This window comes from Haliotis rubra, unplaced genomic scaffold (assembly GCF_003918875.1).
Source record: "Haliotis rubra isolate DU_JTF1 unplaced genomic scaffold, ASM391887v1 Scf285, whole genome shotgun sequence".
NCBI classification, from domain to species: Eukaryota; Metazoa; Mollusca; class Gastropoda; order Lepetellida; family Haliotidae; genus Haliotis; species Haliotis rubra.
In genome coordinates, this window is record NW_025766947.1 from 373,502 (window position 1) to 395,227 (window position 21,726).

General features: G+C 42.2%; 1 protein-coding gene across 1 annotated transcript in view; it reads right to left on the bottom strand.

Annotated features, from left to right (window-relative positions):
• Positions 1-21,726, bottom strand: part of LOC124281576 (putative ankyrin repeat protein RF_0381) — a 45,781-nt gene that overhangs the window by 20,909 nt on the left and 3,146 nt on the right. Inside the window, 7 exon segments of the mRNA XM_046717520.1 lie at positions 8,536-8,631; positions 10,440-10,562; positions 11,747-11,836; positions 11,976-12,059; positions 20,642-20,728; positions 21,040-21,108; positions 21,307-21,405. Of these exon segments, the coding sequence (XP_046573476.1) occupies positions 8,536-8,631; positions 10,440-10,562; positions 11,747-11,836; positions 11,976-12,059; positions 20,642-20,728; positions 21,040-21,108; positions 21,307-21,405 (648 nt within the window).

The following is a 21,726-nucleotide window of genomic DNA, read 5'->3' on the forward strand; positions in this document are numbered from 1 at the left end:
AGACATACGCCTGGACTCTCAACCAAAACTCTTCAGAGCGAAGGTTATCAGCAAGTCACGTGATAAAAGGGTGAGAATTCATCTCAGCATCTTTGTGGAACCGTTAGTTGTTGTGCTACAACAAATGGCCCAAATTGGTGAATACCGGAAACGTCTTCAGTGGCGATGTCTCTGAGGTAGTGGTTGGCAAACACTGTATCTGACTTCCAAAAGCAGCCCTCCATATCGCTGTAATCGAGCAGTTTCCGTACAAAGCAAGTGTAGACGCCAAAGCTCTGACTTCGTGCGGGTTGGAAGCTCGTGGAGGTTCTAGTCCTGCTGCTTTGTAGGCCCTTAGTATAACGGCTCTCATCCAGAACGATATTGTCGTTCTTGAGACTTCTGTAGGTGTCTCTGTAGACAAGGGGATGAATAGGCACTTGAAATTTCTTCTCCTTGTTTTATTCCTTTGCAGGTATATCTGTAAAGCTCTGACTGGACACAAGGATAAGTCTTGTGTATCCTCCGGACCGAGGATCGTAGATAGCGTTTGGACGTGGAACTGTCTGTCTGGTTGGCCAGGTAACTGATTCTTTGCAATAAAGTCCCATCTAAGTCCTAGATGTACTGCAGCACGGTGTCCCTGCAGATCGATTTCGTCCAAAGTCCAGTGCATGTATTTCTGACATCCTAGCTGCTGTGGCTAAGGCGAGTAGGAACAGAGTTTTCTGTGTGAGTAGCTTAACTCATTAAGCCCGAGAGCCACCTCACTACTCAACACCTGGAACCCCTCGCTGATTGCCCACTCGCTGTGCCGAGACTAATCAGTGCTAATCACACCTGATTTCCCTGGCAGGTTTCCACGATGACAGGAAACTATCTAGTCGTACAAAGAAGTCCTGATTGTTTAATTGTTTCGTAAAGATATATGTTGAAAGAAAGCAGATGTGAATACATATCGTTATTGCAAAGTTTTATGTAATTTTATTGCAAGTTTCTCTTATAGACCTTTGGCGGCTTGTACGTTTATATTTTATCAACATATGCATGTATTCTTTGTATGAAAGAGATGAGACACACATAAACAAATTCTCTCTCTCATATCATTGTGTGAAGTTTAATTTTACAAAACATCTATGACAATGACATACTGTAAAGAGGATTTACTTACATAGTTTTTAATCTTCGACGAAAATAGCGTTTTTGCCGAGTGCATACAAATTATTTTAATGAAAGTACTATTACGCTAGTCTGTGACTAACATAAAGCACATTCATAGCTTGGCACTTTGTTTCATCTAGATTTAATGCAGAAAACATACGTGACCATACAAACATACATACAAAAGAATGTATACTACATATTCCTTGCATAGACATAAAACAAAGAGTCACGTGATAAGGCATCATCAAATTTCCCGAATAGAACGTTCGGTATCTCAACTGTTCAATGTAGTGGCTGGTCATATGTTATCTGTGAGCAATTGTATCATGAGATACCTGTCACAGAGGAAAGGATAGGTGATGGGGCATGGGTGAAATTTCCGAAGAGTATGTTTGGTCACTCAACAGCTTGGATAGAGATTAATCATTGGCTGTATCGTTGACCAGTCGATATGCTGGGTTTTGGCTTTATCAACTCAAGCTATCATGTAACAGTTTGTGTATTGTAAACATACACACTGGTAATGATGTATGAAATATACACATAAGACAACTAGGAGTAGATAGACACTTTGGCGAGTTTATTTGTCCTCATTTTAGTGTTTTTCGATAAGTAAAAACAAAGCGCGTGAAATCCAACCATTGAGTAGAGATAGTATTTTTAACTTACTAACTTAAAGCTTACTGAATTGTAACTAGTTATTTTCCATAATCTAGAGTTGATAATGTTACCTAATCGAATATAAAGTGATAAGTCACGCCTTTGCATCGAATATATATACATGTCAATGTATTACAACAATGAAATCTTTTACTACATTTGTTATAAAACACAGTAAGTTGGTAATTCAAAAAATTCTCACACATAGACAGAAGTAATATCATGTTATTACATGTAAACCATAGAAAGGTATTTCAAGCATTTTTGTTCAAGCTGTTCAAAGTTTCATGTTGATTTTAATTTTCAGTTTTCTATGCAATTTACATGAGCATTGTGTAAAACATTTGTATTTGATCTCTGTAATGATCAAATCCAGTGTAATTTTATCACATGTATCAATGATCCATCATCAATAAAAGCTGGATAGTATATCAGTTATGGTATCGATACACATGCATATAATCATTCAATCAGATTACAGTAATGAGATAATTGAACACCTCTTTCGCCTTGAAATAACAGCCTCCGGCAGAATGCATATGTAGTTTCGTCCTTGTTGAAAGGTTTGTCCCGTGACAAGTGTAAAATAAACAGATGCGCTGTTATATCATTGGACAACCTGCTTTAGGGAGTCATGCCCCTCTCTGTAATGTTTATGCAGACGCTCGTGGTATGCCTTCAACAGGTTTACATGGCAGAACCTAGTCTTCCTACCTCGGTCTGGCGTGTTAATTACATAACCTGTCTCACTAACCTTGCTTCTGACTGTGTATGGTCCAAAAAACTTGGATTTTAATGAAGAACTTGGTATAGGTAGATATACTAAAACCTTGTCACCTGGTTTAAATCATTGGACAACCTGCTTTAGGGAGTCATGCCCCTCTCTGTAATGTTTATGCATGCATGCACATCTGTAATCTTATGAACCTCGTTTGCATTCAGCATAAATATAGGCACGCCCGCCTTCATAAATATTGGGGGGTCAACTGCAAGTTTATACACTATAATAATTCAGTATAGTGTCATTTCGTGAAATCTGTAATACGTGTCCTTTAGTTTGTACATTCGTATCAAGGTGAAGATTATATTTACATGTACAGCAAATCATTATGTTTTATGTACTAGTTGTGTGTGTAAAATGTATATGAAAGTATTACCCCGGTATGTCTACTCTATTCGAGCTTGGATGTATAATTATTTGTGTTTATACATTATGTTTCAATATATGAAACATGACAATGTAATAATACCTAAAAAGTAAATTCAAACTATTCTATTGCGTTTGAATTCTTTGTATGTCCTTGAAATTTCGTATATTGTTTCCTATTTATTAGGAAGTTGAAGAAAATATAATCTTCAGTGACCTCTAAACCATTACATCTAATTCAATCAATGTGCATACGAAGTATTTTAGTATCCATTCCCAATGAAGAGTACCAGACACTTACCTCTGTAAAGACATCATAATCCCCTTTCTCGACGACACGTGTTCATTAGCCAAACGCTGTACAAGCCTATGATAATGATTAGCAATTGCTATCAAAACAATTTAAATACTTCTTCTGATTGACACGAAAGGTAGCATCTCTCGTAAGAAAAGCTAATATTGGCTCAGTAGTACTAAATTGGTTGAAATAATAGGTACAGTGCGATTTTTAAAAGTACAACAAACATGTGCGTCTCTCGCTGAATAAGATGTGCTTTCTGTTGACGGATATATGTGGCTCTCGCTGTGATAAACTGCTAATTATACCTGCCCCATAAACACGTCACTCGCTGTGAGGAGCTGATTAATTTGCCCCATATACGCGGCTCTCGGCCCTAATGAATTAAAGGTCGTTTGCTCCAGTGGCTCGTAGGCATTACTCGTGAGATGTTGTAGGACTACGTTGAGACCCCAAGCAGGTGCCCTAAATTTCTTTTGCTGATCTTCCAGCTTAAAGGAGCGCAGTAGAGCAAGGAGTTCTGGCACTTTCGTCAGCTTGATGCCTGTCTTCATAGTGACGATTGTACTGATTGCTGCCAGATATGTAGATTGAGTAGAACCTTTCAATCGTCTTGTCTGTTTAAGGTGACACAAGTAATACGCCACTTGAGGATGAGTTGTTTTCATAGCTGAAAAGCCTTTCCGCCTTGCATACTGTTCAAATCTCTGCCACTTGTCATCGTACAAGTTGCGAGTTGATCTGCGTAGAGCTAAAGTTACTGCTTTTGCTGCTCTGGCGCAGTATCCTCTTTTCTTTAAGCAAGTCTTGATACGATCCGTACGTGTAGCTGGAATATCACCGAATTCCAGTGATCTTGCTTGGTGTGCGGATGGATGAGTAGGTTTGGCCACTCTGGTACTTTCAAGGTTGGACTTCCGAGATCTTGAATGAGATCGGGAAACCAGACTCTCGCTGGCCAGTAGGGAGCGACCAAAGTCAATTGCAGAACTCTCATCTGCTTGATTTTCCGTAACACTTGTGGTAGAAGAACCGGAGGCGGGAACACGTATGCGTTAAGTCCTTCCCATGACATGCTCAAGGCGTCTGTTGCCCATGCTTGCGGATCTGGTAAAAAAAAACTGGTGAGACGAATGTCTGCATCTGTTTGTTGAACCTTGTGGCAAACAGGTCTTTGAGCGGAGATCCTACTGTCTTTATGATGAGCCGAAATGCCTCTGGGTGTAGCATCCATTCTGTAGAAGATTGTTGAAGTGGACGAGATAGAGCGTCTGCCAATACATTCTTGGCTCCTAGAATGTGACACGCCTTTATCCAAATGTTTAGGTCGTCTACCATGTTGAACATTTGGAATGTGAGCTGTAACAGGCTTGGAGATCTTGTTGATCCTTGTCTGTTTACGTAGAATGCCACTGTTGAGTTGTCTGTGTGGACTGTTAGCATTCTGTTGATCAGTGAGCTCGACCAGTGCTGTAAGGCGTTGATCACTGCTTTCATCTCCAACTGATTGATGTGAAGATGTTGTTCCTGCCTCGACCACTTCCCTGCTGCTACACTGTTGTTGAGATGTGCTCCCCAATCTTGTAGTGACGCATCCACATAAAGGTGTGTGTTGCAGGCCTGCTCTTCTAAATAGGTTTCTCCGCAGACATTTGACTTGTGAGTCCACCATAAAAGGTATGTCTTTAGACTGTCTAGTAGGGTTATCCGCTCTGTACTGTTCGGGTGAGTTGTCAGGAACCGCTGTAGTGGGCGTAACAGTAGTCTTCCTCTGTGGGTCAAATCTTGCACTGACGTAAGCAGACCATGGAGACATTGTCATCTTCATAGTGGTAACGGAGAGATGACTGCTTCTGGGATCATGGCTTGTATCTTGACCCAATGATCTTCTGGGACCATAATACGATTCTGCTTTGTGATGAATCATATTCCCAGGAACTGCAAATCTTGTTTCGGTTCCAACTCTGATTTCATCAAGTTCACTAGCCATCCTAGCTGTGTGAGCAGTCTGATGGTGAAGTCCAGTTGTAGTTTGAGTTGACTGGCTACTTGATGAGCTTGTATCCTATTGTCCAGGTAGAAAGCACTGCGTAGACCTCGACGATGTAGATAACTGACAATGGGCTTGGTCACTCGTGTGAACAACCACGGGGCCGAGGATATGCCAAATGGTAGGACTCTCCACTGGAAGTGTCGACCTTAAAACAGGAATCTCAGATACTTTCGAGAATCCTGATGAATCGGGATGTGTAGATATGCATCCTGAAGGTCTATGCTGGCCAGAGAGTCTGCTGGACGGACGAGAGTTGAGGTAGGTGGATCATCTTGAACCTCTAGGGTTTGAGTAGATAGTCTTGGTTGAACCTTTTCATCTTGTATATCAGTCTGAACTTTTCCTTGGTGTTCTTTTTGGGTACTAGGAAAATTGGTGAGTAAAAGCCGGGTGTTAAATGATCTTGTTCTATCGCTTCTACGGCGTTCTTGTCTAACAGGGAGTTGATGGCTACGTCTAACTTCTCTATTTGATTGTCTGCGTTGTTGAAGATTAGTGGGTTGCAGGTCAACGGTGGAGTGGCCTTCAACTGTACTCTGTAACCTTCTTGCAGTACTTGTGAGACGTAGTCATCCTCCAGAATTCAGCCATTTTCCCAGTACCTTTGTAGACGTCCACCCACTGTCGACAGTTGTACTGGAACGGCTGGGGGTGGAATAGTCCAGTCGTTCCAAACCCCATCTTCAACGTCTTGAGTTTCTGAGCCTCTGGGGGCGCGTCCTCTCCCTGAGGTATATCTGTTGTTCCAGTATGGATGGCAAAAAGAGTTTTTCCCACCTCTGGAACTGGAGTCTTTCTTCCCTTGCTTTCTGTACACCCGCGAACTTTGACTTGTTACTGTATCTCTGTGAAGTCTGTCGGATGACGTTGACCAACGTATCAATGGACTTAATCATCATCACCTCCCTAGAATCATGCGCGACTTCCCTTGCGACTTCCTCAATTCCACCCCCGAATATAGTAGGCGCCGACCATGGAGCTCTAAGCAACGGTTTGATGAATCTGTCACTCCAAGTGCATGACGATAGCAGACCTTGTCTCCGCAAAAGGGTCAGACCCGCCGATGTTGAAGCCAGGTGTTCTGAGATAAAATGCTGATCCTTCTTCTGTGTAAGAAACGCTGAGAGGATCATCCTATCTTCCTCTGTACTGGGGTTCCTGAACTTTGAAATCAGCGCTTCGTTGATTGCTCTTGATCTTGCTAAGCCAAAAAACGTTCTTCTGGTTGTAGTATCCAACTGAGCAATCTTTTTATCATCCACCTTGTAGGACTTGTTACGAGACCTGTTGATAAACTTGTAACCTTTGTCCAAGTCCGGCACTCTCAAAAAGGGCTCCATGTGATGCAAAGGGAATCTTCTCACATTAAATATTGGTATATGTTGATTCTGGTATTTAGCAGCTTTGTCGAAGGCTGTGCTGAGGCTTGCAAGCACTCTAGAAATCGGATCAATAGGCGGGAAAGTGAGAGAGTCTTCATCTGTCATTTTATACATGAGTGCTTCATTCGACTCCTTGGATGGCGATGCTAAGTCCAATCCGTTCGCGATCCACGACGTAACCTCGCCATCAGAGAAGACCAGGTCACCCTCTTCATCTGTAAGGGTTCTTTCTAATTCCAATGAATTGTGCCTTCGTGTATCCTCCTATTGCGAATGCATTCGTGAATGCCCCATCCGTGAATCCTCCATTTGCAAATGCTCCCTTTGCGAATGCTCCCTTCGTGAATGCTGCTCTCTGTCAGTAGGTGACATTGATCTGTATCTGTACGAGCTGCCAGATTCCAGAGCGGAACGGCTAGATGAGGATTCCTTCCTGCTTGACATTCTGGAATGCTGAGGATGCGTGGATGCCTCTTCATGAACTGTCTTCTGTCTGTGAGGACCTTCTTGAATGCTGACGTTCGTGAATGCTCACTTCATCTGTAAGATGGTGAACTGTAGCTGTCAAGTCCTCAGGAACAGGTTCACGAATGGCAGCTGTCATTGTAGACTTTTGCTGTGCAGCTCTTTCTTCTGCAAACCGTCGTTCCATCATAGACATCATCTGCTTCATGAATGCCCCAGGGTCAACATTCTGCACTATAGGCTGGAACTGTTGTGGAGACGGTGAAGCATTTGAGAACGCCGAGCCTTCCTCTAATCTGCATTGCAACTGTGACAAGGATACACTGCTGCAGTCTCTGGTACCTGATGTCTGCGTAGCCGACGGGAGGTTTTCAAGCGGTTGCCCTGATAAGGTTGCTGTAGATGTTGATCTCGCCGAAGATGGACGCTGTGACGCTGTGATGCTTTACTGGTGACTGTAACTTCAGGCAGCAAAATCGGTGGATCATCGAATACGTCTACTTCGGCCGGAGGCACGATGTCTTTAATAAAGGACCTCTGAGTGGTAGTCTTACTGGAGTGAGACAGCCTTGACAAGGATCTAGATGCTGACGATTTCTTCCCCATGACGAATTCGGCAATTCACTAGAAACATAAATTTCAGCAGTAGTTAGCAACCCTAGGTTATTGATGCTATCTCTAGAGTTATCAGCCATGACTTGTGAAAACCTCCGCACCCTGTCCCTAGTACGTCTATGGACGGAAAACAAATAATCATTAAATTGAGAAATTGACAAATTAACACAATGATTGCAGCAAATGCTGGAAGAACATTGATTAGTACAAGAAGGACATAGGGGGTGTGCGGATCAGCTGCAGATAGCCGGTACCTACAAAGAGAGCAAGCTTTTATGAATTGTAAACAAAGTACAAAAGATGAAAAACATCACAAAATACGAAATTCCTATATACAATCAAAGTATTTACGACCCAAAAATCGTAAAGGGTAAAGGGATCGAAATAACAAGGATATAGTGCCTTAAAGGGACTCCTGTGCACTCCAAACCATCCACAAGGGCGACGAAGGAGAGAGTGACAAGCATGGCTGGTCATGTGACTGTTAGCGGGAAAGTATGCAAGGGAGGCAACTCGTGGGTGAGTGTACTTTAACGTCCTCTTCGAAGGGAACTACAAGGGATTCAAGTGTTCCACTACCATTCGCATAGAAGGAGATAAGCACAATATATGAGTCAGGATAAGGAAAAATTATTGTCTTTCTGTCATGTCTAACAATTTCTGCTTGAAAATGATGAAACTGCTGATGTACGCGTTAGTTAGCTCCTTTTAAACTGGAGTTTCAAGGATAGTATTATTGCTATTTTAGGATAAAAAGATTTCTATAAAGTACCTCATCCTTAAGGCTGAAGTTTGGCTGGTTCTTCAACACCTTCCATATAATCTCTGCGGGCAGATCACTGTTGATGGCCTCAAAGTACAGGGGACCCTGTGTGATGTTCACCATCATCATCATCATCATCATAATTGTCATCATCTACTATCAAATTAGTTTTGCTAGTGTACTTTCACAGTCATCGGTAAATTTACCATCCTCTCCAGTTGTTCCTAGTTTGAATGTGGGAGTTTACTGACACTTCCTGCTGTAGATTTTGGTGCAAGTAACACATCTAGTGGTAGTCAGCATTGCTAACATTTCCTGTATCAGAGGGCATTGCTAACATACATAGCAGCAGACAGTCTTGTTAACACATCCAGTAAACACTGTTGATATACCCAGTAGCAGACAGTTTTGACATATCCAGTAGTAGACCATCTTGTTAACATATCCAGTAGTAGACCATCTTGTTAACATACCCAGTAATAGACCATCTTATTAACATACCTAGTAGTAGACAGTGTTGTCAACATACCTAGTAGTAGACCATCTTGTTAACATACCTAGTAGTAGACCATTTTGTTAACATACCTAGTAGTAGCCAGTGTTGTTAACATACCTAGTAGTAGACCATCTTGTTAACATACCCAGTAGTAGACAGTGTTGTTAACATACCTAGTAGTAGACCATCTTGTTAACATACCTAGTAGTAGACCATTTTGTTGACTGTGTTGTTAACATACCCAGTAGTACACTGTGTTGTTAACATACCCAGTAGTAGACCATCCTGTTAACATACCCAGTAGTAGACCATCCTGTTAACATACCCAGTAGTACACTGTGTTGTTAACATACCCAGTAGTAGACCATCCTGTTAACATACCCAGTAGTAGACCATCTTGTTAACATACCCAGTAGTAGACCATCTTGTTAACATACACATAGTAGACCATTTTGTTGACTGTGTTGTTAACATACCAGTAGCACACAGTGTTGTTAACATACCCAGTAGTAGACCATCTTGTTAACATACCCAGTAGTAGACCATCTTGTTAACATACCCAGTAGTAGACCATCTTGTTAACATACCCAGTAGTAGACCATCCTGTTAACATACACAGTAGTAGACCATTTTGTTGACTGTGTTGTTAACATACCTAGTAGCACACAGTGTTGTTAACATACCCAGTAGTAGACCATCCTGTTAACATACACAGTAGTAGACCATCTTGTTAACATACCCAGTAGTAGACCATCTTGTTAACATACCTAGTAGTAGACCATCCTGTTAACATACACAGTAGTAGACTGTGTTGTTAACATACCCAGTAGTAGACCATCCTGTTAACATACCCAGTAGTAGACCATCTTGTTAACATACCCAGTAGTAGACCATCTTGTTAACATACACAGTAGTAGACCATTTTGTTGACTGTGTTGTTAACATACCTAGTAGCACACAGTGTTGTTAACATACCCAGTAGTAGACCATCCTGTTAACATACCCAGTAGTAGACCATCTTGTTAACATACACAGTAGTAGACCATTTTGTTGACTGTGTTGTTAACATACCAGTAGCACACAGTGTTGTTAACATACCCAGTAGTAGACCATCCTGTTAACATACCCAGTAGTAGACCATCTTGTTAACATACCCAGTAGTAGACCATCCTGTTAACATACACAGTAGTAGACTGTGTTGTTAACATACCCAGTAGTAGACCATCCTGTTAACATACCCAGTAGTAGACCATCTTGTTAACATACCCAGTAGTAGACCATCTTGTTAACATACCCAGTAGTAGACCATCTTGTTAACATACCCAGTAGTAGACCATCTTGTTAACATACACAGTAGTAGACCATTTTGTTGACTGTGTTGTTAACATACCAGTAGCACACAGTGTTGTTAACATACCCAGTAGTAGCTGTTGACGAGAACCGGTAAGTTGACATCGGCACCAGCGTTGCAGATTAGGGTCACAAGGTCAATGTCCCGGAGACTAATTGCGTACTGCAGGATATGCTGCCGTGTAGATGCCTGAAACCAGAACAACATGCTTACAGACAGTCTTGTAGAATAGGTCTTCAGCAACCCATGCTTGCCAAAAAAGGTGACTATGCTTGTCGTAAGAGCGACTAACGGGGTCGGGTGGTCAGGCTCGCTGACTTGGTTGACACATGTCATCCGTTCCCAAATGCGCAGATCGATGCTCATGCTGTTGATCACTGGATTGTCTGGTCCAGACTCGATTATTTACAGACCGCCGCCATATAGATGGAATATTACTGAGTACGGCGTAAAACTAAACTCACTCACTCACTCATAAGATGCTTTGCAATGGGCTTCCCTAGCAAGTATGGTGCAATATATAGTGTGGGACACACGGGTATGCGTGATTATGATGATGTCCTTCATGCTCCGACAGAGACCTTGGAACAGGGACCTTGGAGCAGGGACCTTGGAGCAGGGACCTTGGAGCAGGCACCTTGGAGCAGGCACCTTGAAACAGGGACCTTAGAACAGGGATCTTGGAGCAGGGACCTTGGAACAGGGACCTTGGAGCAGGGACCTTGGAGCAGGGACCTTAGAACAGGGACCTTGGAACAGGGACCTTGAAACAGGGACCTTAGAACAGGGACCTTGGAGCAGGGACCTTGGAACAGGGACCTTGGAGCAGGGACCTTGGAACAGGGACCTTGGAGCAGGGACCTTGGAACAGGGACCTTGGAGCAGGGACCTTGGAGCAGAGACCTTGGAGCAGGGACCTTAGAACAGGGACCTTAGAACAGGGACCTTGGAGCAGGGACCTTGGAGCAGAGACCTTGGAGCAGGGACCTTAGAACAGGGACCTTAGAACAGGGACCTTAGAACAGGGACCTTGGAGCAGGCACCTTGGAGCAGGGACCTTGGAGCAGGGACCTTGGAACAGGGACCTTGGAGCAGGGACCTTAGAACAGGGACCTTGGAGCAGGGACCTTACAACAGGGACCTTAGAACAGGGACCTTGGAGCAGGGACATGAGAACAGGGACTTTGGAGCAGGGACCTTGGAGCAGGGACCTTAGAAAGGGGACCTTTGAACGGGGACCTTGACCTTGGAGCAGAGACCTTGGAGCAGGGACCTTAGAAAGGGGACCTTTGAACGGGGACCTTGACCTTGGAGCAGGGACCTTGGGACAGACTGGTTCAACATCACTTTGTCTCAGTAAACTTGTCACTCACATGATTGAGGTAATTGATGTTGCATTTTGACTTCTTCAGTGCAGCCTTCACCTTGACCTTGTTGACCTCCAGGACACCATAAACTGCATCCTACAATGGATGTTATCAGTCACTAAAGTGTGAGAAAAACATGTAGAATGTTACAACTTATCTTAAACTACTTTTTACTACTGGTTCAATGCAGATGGTCAAGTACAGTGACATGTAGAACAAAGCTGTTTGTACTCACCAAGGTGGGTTTGTGGTCATCCAGTAGGAAGACAATGTCATGGAACTTGAGGGCTGCAGCAAACTGGCGCAATGTCTGGCCATTCTGGGGAATACAGCATCGTATACAACAAGCAAATACATATCTCAACTGACATTGATATACATGAATGTTATACTAGGTGATACTAGGTGAATGTGATACAAGTTGATGTACATGAATGTTATACTAGGTGATACGAAGCGAATGTGATACAAGTTGATGTACATGAATGTTATACTAGGTGATACGAGGCGAATGTGATACAAGTTGATGTACATGAATGTTATACTAGGTGATACGAGGCGAATGTGATACAAGTTGATGTACATGAATGTTAAACAAGGTGAAAGTGATACAAGGTGTTATACATGAAAGTGATACAAGGTGTTATACATGAATGTGATACAAGGTGAAAGTGATACAAGGTGTTATACATGAAAGTGATACAAGGTGCTATACATGAATGTGATACAAGGTGATATACATGAATGTTATACCAGGTGAATGTAATACAAGGTGATATACATGAATGTTATACAAGGTGAATGTGATACAAGGTGTTATACATGAATGTGATACAAGGTGTTATACATGAATGTGATACAAGGTGATATACATGAATGATATACCAGGTGAATGTAATACAAGGTGATATACATGAATGTTATACAAGGTGAATGTAATACAAGGTGATATACATGAATGTTATACCAGGTGAATGTGATACAAGGTGATATACATGAATGTGATACAAGGTGATACACATGAATGTTATACCAGGTGAATGTAATACAAGGTGATATACATGAATGTTATACCAGGTGAATGTGATACAAGGTGATATACATGAATGTGATACAAGGTGATATACATGAATGTTATACAAGGTGAATGTAATACAAGGTGATATACATGAATGTTATACCAGGTGAATGTGATACAAGGTGTTATACATGAATGTGATACAAGGTGATATACATGAATGTTATACCAGGTGAATGTAATACAAGGTGATATACATGAATGTGATACAAGGTGAATGTGATACAAGGTGTTATACATGAATGTGATTCAAGGTGTTATACATGAATGTTATACCAGGTGAATATGATACAAGGTGATATACATGAATGTTATACCAGGTGAATGTAATACAAGGTGATATACATGAATGTTATACAAGGTGAATGTGATACAAGGTGATAAACATGAATGTTATACAAGGTGAATGTGATACAAGGTGTTATACATGAATGTTATACAAGGTGAATGTAATACAAGGTGATATACATGAATGTTATACCAGGTGAATGTGATACAAGGTGATATACATGAATGTTATACCAGGTGAATGTGATACAAGGTGATAAACATGAATGTTATACCAGGTGAATGTGATACAAGGTGATAAACATGAAATTTTTAGAGTAAAATTAATATTTTTATACTTATCCTGACTCATGCTTATTTGCTTGTCTTCTTCTTCTGGCGAACCTAGTGGAACACTTATATCTCCCAATTGAAGTTCCCTTCAATAAAAGAAATCACTCATTAGTACTCACCACGAGTTACCTCCCTTTCCCCAAGCGTGGGAATGAGGGCGCCACCCAAGCCCATGTGCTCCACTCTCTCCTTTTTTGTTTTGAGCCCAACACTTTATTTTTCTCGAGAAATCCAAAGTGCTAAGTGGGGAGGACGGGAGGGCTTACCTCATGAGTCAGGATAAGTATAAAAATATTAATTTTACTCTAAAAATTTCTTTTTTTTTCTTATCCTGACTCATGCTTATTTGCTTGTAGAATCCTACGGATAGGTGGTGGGATTATATATACTTTGGATTTTACTAATTAGTGATTTGAACTGAGATAATTGTAATAACCCTATGGGAACTTCATGAAGGCACTGAACTGAATTCCTGCTGTATATTAACAGCTGCCTCTTAAGAAGGTTATTACAATTTACTGAATATAATAAAAGTATATAGAACATTAATTAAAGCTAAAGCTATTAATGTGAAGTATAAACTGTAGATAGTTTATAAGTATACTTTTATAAGAACCAAAGTAATAAGCTTACAATATGTATATATATATAAGCTATAACATAATTGTGCTTAAGGTATAAAGATAACTTAAGCTGTATAATAGTAACCAACTACTGAGAGTTTGTTAACTAATACATGTTATGAAATGAACATATGACTGAGCTTAAAGATAGACCTTAAGCTGAACATATATATAATAGTAGAACTCGTAAGAGTTGTAGTTATATGTGTATAATGATATAAAATCATAGTACTGAGCTTAAGATAAAATTGTAACTTAAGCAAATATATATAGATAGCATGTAGCTATTAGTACTGTTATCAGATAAGTATAAAATCATCAAGATAGACTTATCTTCTCCGTGGAACTGTCAACTGTTGAGCGAGGACCATGGGACCGAAATGGTGGATACCTGAGACGTCCTTGGTGGTGATATCTCTCAGATAATGGATGGCAAACACCATATCGGATCTCCAAAAACATCCCTCCATAATGGTATTTAATGAACAATTTCCATGTAAAGCTAAAGTAGAAGCTAGTGCTCTAATTTCGTGGGGATTAGTAGCACTTGGAGGGTCCAGTCCAGCTGCCTTGTAGGCTCTTAGTATGACAGTTAGGATCAGATAGAAATAGTAGTCTTGTGACACTTCTGTCTGTGAAGCGGTAGATATAGGGATAAACAATCTTTTGAATTTCCCTCTACTTTGCTTGGATCTTTGGAGATATATTTTCAGTGCACGTACTGGGCAAAGTGATAAGTCCATCGTATCATGTGGTCCAAGAATGGATGAGAGAGCTGGGACATGGAACAACCTGTCTGGTTGACCTGGTAGTTGATTTTTCGCAATAAAATCCCATCGAAGTCCCAGATGAGCGATGTTATGAATATCATCAAACCGTGTTCTCTCGTAATCCAAAGCGTGAATTTCAGACATCCTGGCTGCAGTGGCTAACGCTAGCAGGAATAAGGTTTTGTGGGTCAATGATTCAAATGGCCTTGAGATAACAATGGCTCGTAAGCCTCACTTGTGAGGTGTTGAAGTACAACATTCAGATCCCAGGCTGGGCTTGAAACTTCCGTTTCTGGTCTTCCAATCGAAAGGCACGTAATAAGGCGAGTAACTCTGGTGTTTTAGTCAACTTGACGCCCGTCCTCATAGTAATGACTGAACTTATGGCTGCAAGATAAGTGGATAGTGTAGATCCTTTCAGATTCTTAGTTTGGCGTAGGAAACACAAGAATTCTGCCACTTGAGGATGTGTAGCAAATCTGGCTGAAAATCCTTTCTTAGCAGCATAATTGACAAAACTGCGCCACTTGTCATCGCGTACAAGTTCACGAGTAGAGTTACGTAGTGCAAAAGCGTGACCGCCTTAGCGCGCTCTGGTGGAATAACCTCTCTTATTCAAACATGCTTTGATACAGTCCCACACGTGAAGTTGGTATGCTTCTGGTGTTTTGTGCACTTGTTTGGTGTCGCGGATGTATCAGTAGATTGGAGCGCAGTGGGAGCTGAAGTAGTGGTTTTCGATTCCTAGTATGAGGTCTGGAAACCACGTTCTCGCTAGCCAGTAAGGCGAGACCAAAATCAGATCGAGGCTCTTCGTTTGACTGATTTTTAGCAAGAAATGTGGGATCAACGCAGGAGGCGGGAAAGTGTACATGTTTAGTCCCTCCCACGATATGCTTAGTGCGTCCGTTGCCCAAGCTAGTGGATCTGGCACTGGCGATAAGAAAGTTGTCAGTTGATTGTTGAATCGGGTGGCAAATAGGTCTATGAGAGGAGATCCTATTTCCATGATTATCTGATTGAATATCTCTGTGTGGAGCATCCATTCTGTCGGCGACGGCTTATGCGGCCGAGAGAGAGCGTCTGCTAACACACTTTTTGCTCCTGGAATGTGGCAGGCTTTGATATGAATGTTTAGACTGTCGACTAATTCGAACAGTCTGAAACATCGGGTGAGTAGATTCAGTGATCTTGTTGACCCTTGTTTGTTCACATAAAACGCCACTGTTGAGTTGTCTGTGTGAATCATTAACTGGGCGTTCTGTAACAGGTTGCTCCAGTGACTTATGGCGTTTATGACTGCTTGCATCTCTAGCAGATTTATGTGACATAAGCTCTCTTGAATGCTCCATAGGCCTGACGGCTGTCCTGCCCGGTAAGATGGGCTCCCCAGCCTATTAGTGACAGCGTCCACGTAGAGGTGTATATCCGATTCGGCTCTACTAAGGAGGCGCCCTCATGAACATTCAATCTCTTGGTCCACCAGAGTAGATGTGGTTTGACATAATCTGGTAGACTGAATGGTAGAGGGTCCTCGAGATGAGCAATGATGAGGACTTGTAATGGACGCAATTGAAGCCTGCCTCTGAGTGTCAAGTCTTGAGCTGATGTGAGTAGTCCCAGTAGACTCTGCCACTGTCATAGTGGTAACGGAGAGAGTAGGGCTTGGGGAATCAGTTGTTGTATTTTGATCCATCTGTCCTCCGGGACTACCAAACGATTCTGGGCTGTAAGGAATCGTATACCTAGAAACTGCAGATCCTGCGTGGGCTCTAGGTCCGACTTGAGTAGATTTACTAACCAGCCTAACTGCGTTAGTAGCTTGATTGTAAATTCCAGCTGTAGTCTGAGACGCTGTGGATCTGGATCCACCTGTATACCGTCGTCTAGGTAAAATGCACTCCCATGGCCTTGGCGATGTAGGTATGAGACAATAGGCTTGGTTACTCTTGTGAATACCCAAGGGGCCGAAGTGATTCCGAAGGGAAGTACTTTCCATTGGTAGTGTATGCCGTCTAGCATAAACCTCAGATATTTCCTTGACCTGGGATGAATCGGAATGTGTAGGTATGCATCCTGCAGATCTATACTTACCATGTAATCTAGTGGACGAATTAGCTGACGGAGTTGAGGTAAATGTATCATGCGAAACGTTGGTGGTTTGCATAGAAAATCTCTGTTGAAGGTGCTCATGTTGTAAATGAGGCGATACTTCTCTTTGGAATTCTTTTTCGGCACTAGGAAAACTGGGGAGTAGAAGCCTGGTGTGATGTTTTGCTGCTCGAGAACTTCTAAGGCCTGTTTGTTTAGTAGAGACTGAACTGTTTCTCTTAACATCGGTAGTAGTGCCAGCTGAACGTTGAACCCTGGTGGGTCGACTGTTAACGGTGGCTTGGCCTTGAGTTGTAGGCGATATCCGTACTGAAGGATGTTGGATACATCACGGATCTTGAAGTATTCCCCAGTTTTCCCAGTGTAGTTGCAGACGTCCACCAACTTGAGAAGGTTGTACTGGGACGACTGGGGGTGGAAGACTCCAGTCGTTCCGAACCTGACTTTCATCGTTTAAATCCACGGGCACCTCTGGATGATCTGCCTCTAGCTGATCCTCCTCTGAACTTGTTGTATGGGCGACGAAAAGAATTCTTGGGATTATAAACGGCCGCTAATTTCTTATCCCGGGCCCTCTGTAGCCCTGAAAACTTAGACTTACCCGAGTACCTCTGTGCTGATTGTTTAAAGGCGTTGGCTAACGTATCCATAGATTTAATCATGAGAACTTCTCTAGAATCTTTAGATACTTCCTTGGAAACCGTGTTAATGTTGCCACCAAACAGTAACGGTGAAGACCATGGAGCTGTGTACAGAGGCTCTGTGAATTGTTTATTCCAAGAGCAGGAGGCTAGTAACCCTTGCCGACGTGTCATGGTAGTGATTTCAGTAAGAGCTGAAAGATGGTCTGTAAGGAATTGTTGATCTTTTTTCTGCATAAGTAGTGCTGAGTAAATCATCCTACTCTCCTCATCCGTAGAGTTCTTGAACTTGGTGATGAGAGTTTCGTTAATAGTCCTAGACCTATTAAGTCGAAAAACATCCTCCTGGAAATGGTATCTAACTGGGCCATCTTGCGATCATCAATCCTATAAGTTCTGGACTTGGAATCACTGATAAGTTGAAAGTTCTCATCAATCTCCTGAGTCTTGAAAAAGGGCTCCATATTATGTCCATAAAAATTCTTGGCATTGAAGAATGGTAAATGGGTAGGTAGGTTTTTAGTAGATTTGGCGTAAGTAGTATCCAGATTAGCAGGAACGGCTGCGATAGGATCCATAGGAGGCACGGTGATATGATCTACATCATCATCTTTCATGAGGTAAGTTTGGGCTGTATCCTCGTTCTTAGAGGAGAGGCCAGTTGTAATTCGTTTACCATCCAATATCTTATCTCAGCTTCTGAGAAAACAATACCATCATCCTCCTCTGATGGATGGTTGTATGTCGGAGTCCTAGATCTGTAAGAAGATCTATGTGAGGACTGAGGAGAATGGACTGAAGAGTGGCTAGTGTATGTAGACCTTGGAGAAGACATCCTTCCCGGAGACTGTGATCGTGAGCGGTGATGGCCTTGAGGCGAGACGCTGTGGACTTCTCGAGCGTTGAGGGCTACTGAGCGTCTTCTAGGCGATGTAGAACCACTTAGCCGGCGGCCCTACGCGAATGTATGGATTCAGTGTCCGATCCGACATATGAGCTTGCTTCGTGGGCGCCCTTCGTGCATGACAAGGTGCGTGCTCGGCAAAGCGCTCCTTCTCCACGAAGCCTCTTGCAATAGGTGCGGCTCTAGCTCCTTCGCGGAGGCGGCCTGGGATACCTTATGCAAAGAGCTCACTCCGGGCAGGGTTGCCCTTCGCGGAGGCGCGTCTATGGGCTCAGAGGCCCTACGCGAAGCCAAGGCGGGCTCTGAGGCCCTGTATGACTTGATATGGGGTGGGCTCTGAGGCCCGTGGCTCTGAGGCCTCTGTAAGCCGTAGCGGTCTTCCATCACCCTCATTATCTGGTTGATCAAGTCGTCTGAAGCGGTCTGCGTTGAAGAGGGATGTCTCTCTGCAGAGGTGACGGGACCCTCAGATAAAATTTCTGGTGATAGAGTTGGCATCTCCTGTTGTGTGTTCATCTGCGCTGAGGTGACAGTCGCAGAAACGGGCCGTTTCTTGTGACGAACTTCTGGAATGATAATAGGCATATCATCATCATATAATGCTAATTCTGTAACTGGTAAGATATCAGAGGCAAAATTATTAGATTTTGTTGACTTCCCTTTAGATGAAGGTGTAGATCTTGGTGTACGCAAAGTACGAGATGATATGGATGGTTTCCTCGACTTGGACTGAGAAGACGGCAGCTCTTGAGATGCAGGTCGCTTCTTGGACATAGCGGACTGCGTCCCACGCTTATCCGCCGAGGGAAACTCAGGCATGCCACCAGCCGGTGGCGTGTCCTCAGTCAACAGTTGACATGAAACATTAATATGCGATCTATTAGCCATGTTTGAATTCTGTTTACGTGATTTATCTGCCTTCCGTCTGTAAACGGAACATAAATATTTGTCAAAGGCAGAGATAGGTAAATTGATACAAAATTTACAACGAGAATCAAAGGAACATGGAGTAATGCAACTAGGGCATTTTAAATGTGGATCGGTATCAGAATAACGTAGTTTACATTCTGTGCAAATTTTCATTAATGTAGCCTACTGAACAAACACGACAAATCGTGAATAAAACAGCAGAAGCACAATTAATAATCAATGCAAATTGAATAATTATACTAGTACTACCTCTATACTAACGTATAAGAGGAACTTAACTAAATATAATTAAGGATATAGTGTGTTGGGAGACACAGGTGCTCTCAGGTCCAGCTCACTGGGCGAAGAAGGAGAGAGTGAAGCACATGGGCTTGGGTGGCGCCCTCGTTCCCGAGCTTGGGGAAAGGGAGGTAACTCGTGGTGAGTACTAATGAGTGATTTCTTTTATTGAAGGGAACTTCAATTGGGAGATATACGTGTTCCACTAGGTTCGCCAGAAGAAGAAGACAAGCAAATAAGCATGAGTCAGGATAAGAAAAAATTTGAATGTTATACCAGGTGAATGTAATACAAGGTGATATGCATGAATGTTATACCAGGTGAATGTAATACAAGGTGATATACATGAATGTTATACCAGGTGAATGTGATACAAGGTGTTATACATGAATGTTATACCTGGTGAATGTGATACAAGGTGTTATATATACATGAATGTTATAGAAGGTGAATGTGATACAAGGTGATATACATGAATGTTATACCAGGTGAATGTGATACAAGGTGTTATACATGAATGTTATACAAGGTGAATGTGATACAAGGTGTTATACATGAATGTTATACAAGGTGAATGTGATACAAGGTGTTATACATGAATGTTATACAAGGTGAATGTAATACAAGGTGATATACATGAATGTTATACCAGGTGAATGTGATACAAGGTGATATACATGAATGTTATACCAGGTGAATGTGATACAAGGTGATATACATGAATGTTATACCTGGTGAATGTAATACAAGGTGATATACATGGATGTTATACAAGGTGAATGTGATACACGGTGTTATACATGAATGTTATACCAGGTGAATGTGATACAAGGTGATATACATGAATGTTATACCATGTGATACAAGGTGCAGGGACGGATCCAGGATTTGGGTTACCCCCCGCTATCCCCCTCTGGATCCTCCCCTGACGTGCTATACACACCCTGACTGAGTCCACCATGCTCCAGCAGTGCAACAGCTCCAACACCCGCTCCACATTGTGGTCAGACACCGCCTGAAATATCCCTGGCTGGAGCCACAACAGACATACTACTATTACAGTATCCATGGCAACTGTTGTGAAATTATAACATCCATGGCAACAGTAGGGAGATTACTATCACAATATGCACAGTACCTTTAGTGATATTACTATCACAGTATCCATGGCAACTTTAGGGAGATTACTATGAGATCATATCCATGGCAACTGTTGAGATATCACTATCGAAGTATCCATGGCAACAGTAGGAATACCACTGTAATTGTATCAGAGCATTCAAATACAATACTTCCACACTAAGCATAATTATTGTATGAAAACTAAGAAGAGCATATTACCTGGTACTTGTTGTATATTGACTGCCAGTATTTGTTTTTAGTCTTAAGTTCTGAGGCCGTCTTTCCTTCCTGTCAAAAGACATCACCAATTACTGTACTTATGTTAATCCAGCATATTATTAAGTCAACTAGTATCTCATACAAAAATAAATGAAATGTACAAGTAACTATACACTACTCTTGCAAGTCTAGATTTGTTCAGTGTCACATCTTTACAACATATTTGCACGACCGACACTTATGGTTAGGCTGTCACATCCAGCTCACCTTGTTTCTCACAGTTGGGTCGGCGCCAGCAGCCATCAGGTCAGCAACATGGCAGCATTCATTCTGCAGCGCCGTCACATGAAGAGGCGTGTTGCCGTGCTACAGTAACATGTCACAGTCACCAGAGAATCACTACATGAACTCACAGGTCCACCCTCACATATATCATCAGCTGGGAGTAGGCTGCCATATGTGGTGAATAACAGATGATAATGATGATAATGATGATGATGATAGGATAGTTTTATAGCGCACATATCCACGTAACTAGTACATGCTCAAGGTGCTTGAGTATTCCCTTGATAAACGGATGTCTTTTTTTTCTAGCATTCTTTTAACCAACTGAACTCCCTAGGGAGCATTCAACTCATGCAGCCTGTTAGGCACAGCGAGTTATGACACAGCCTCATCCTCACAAAA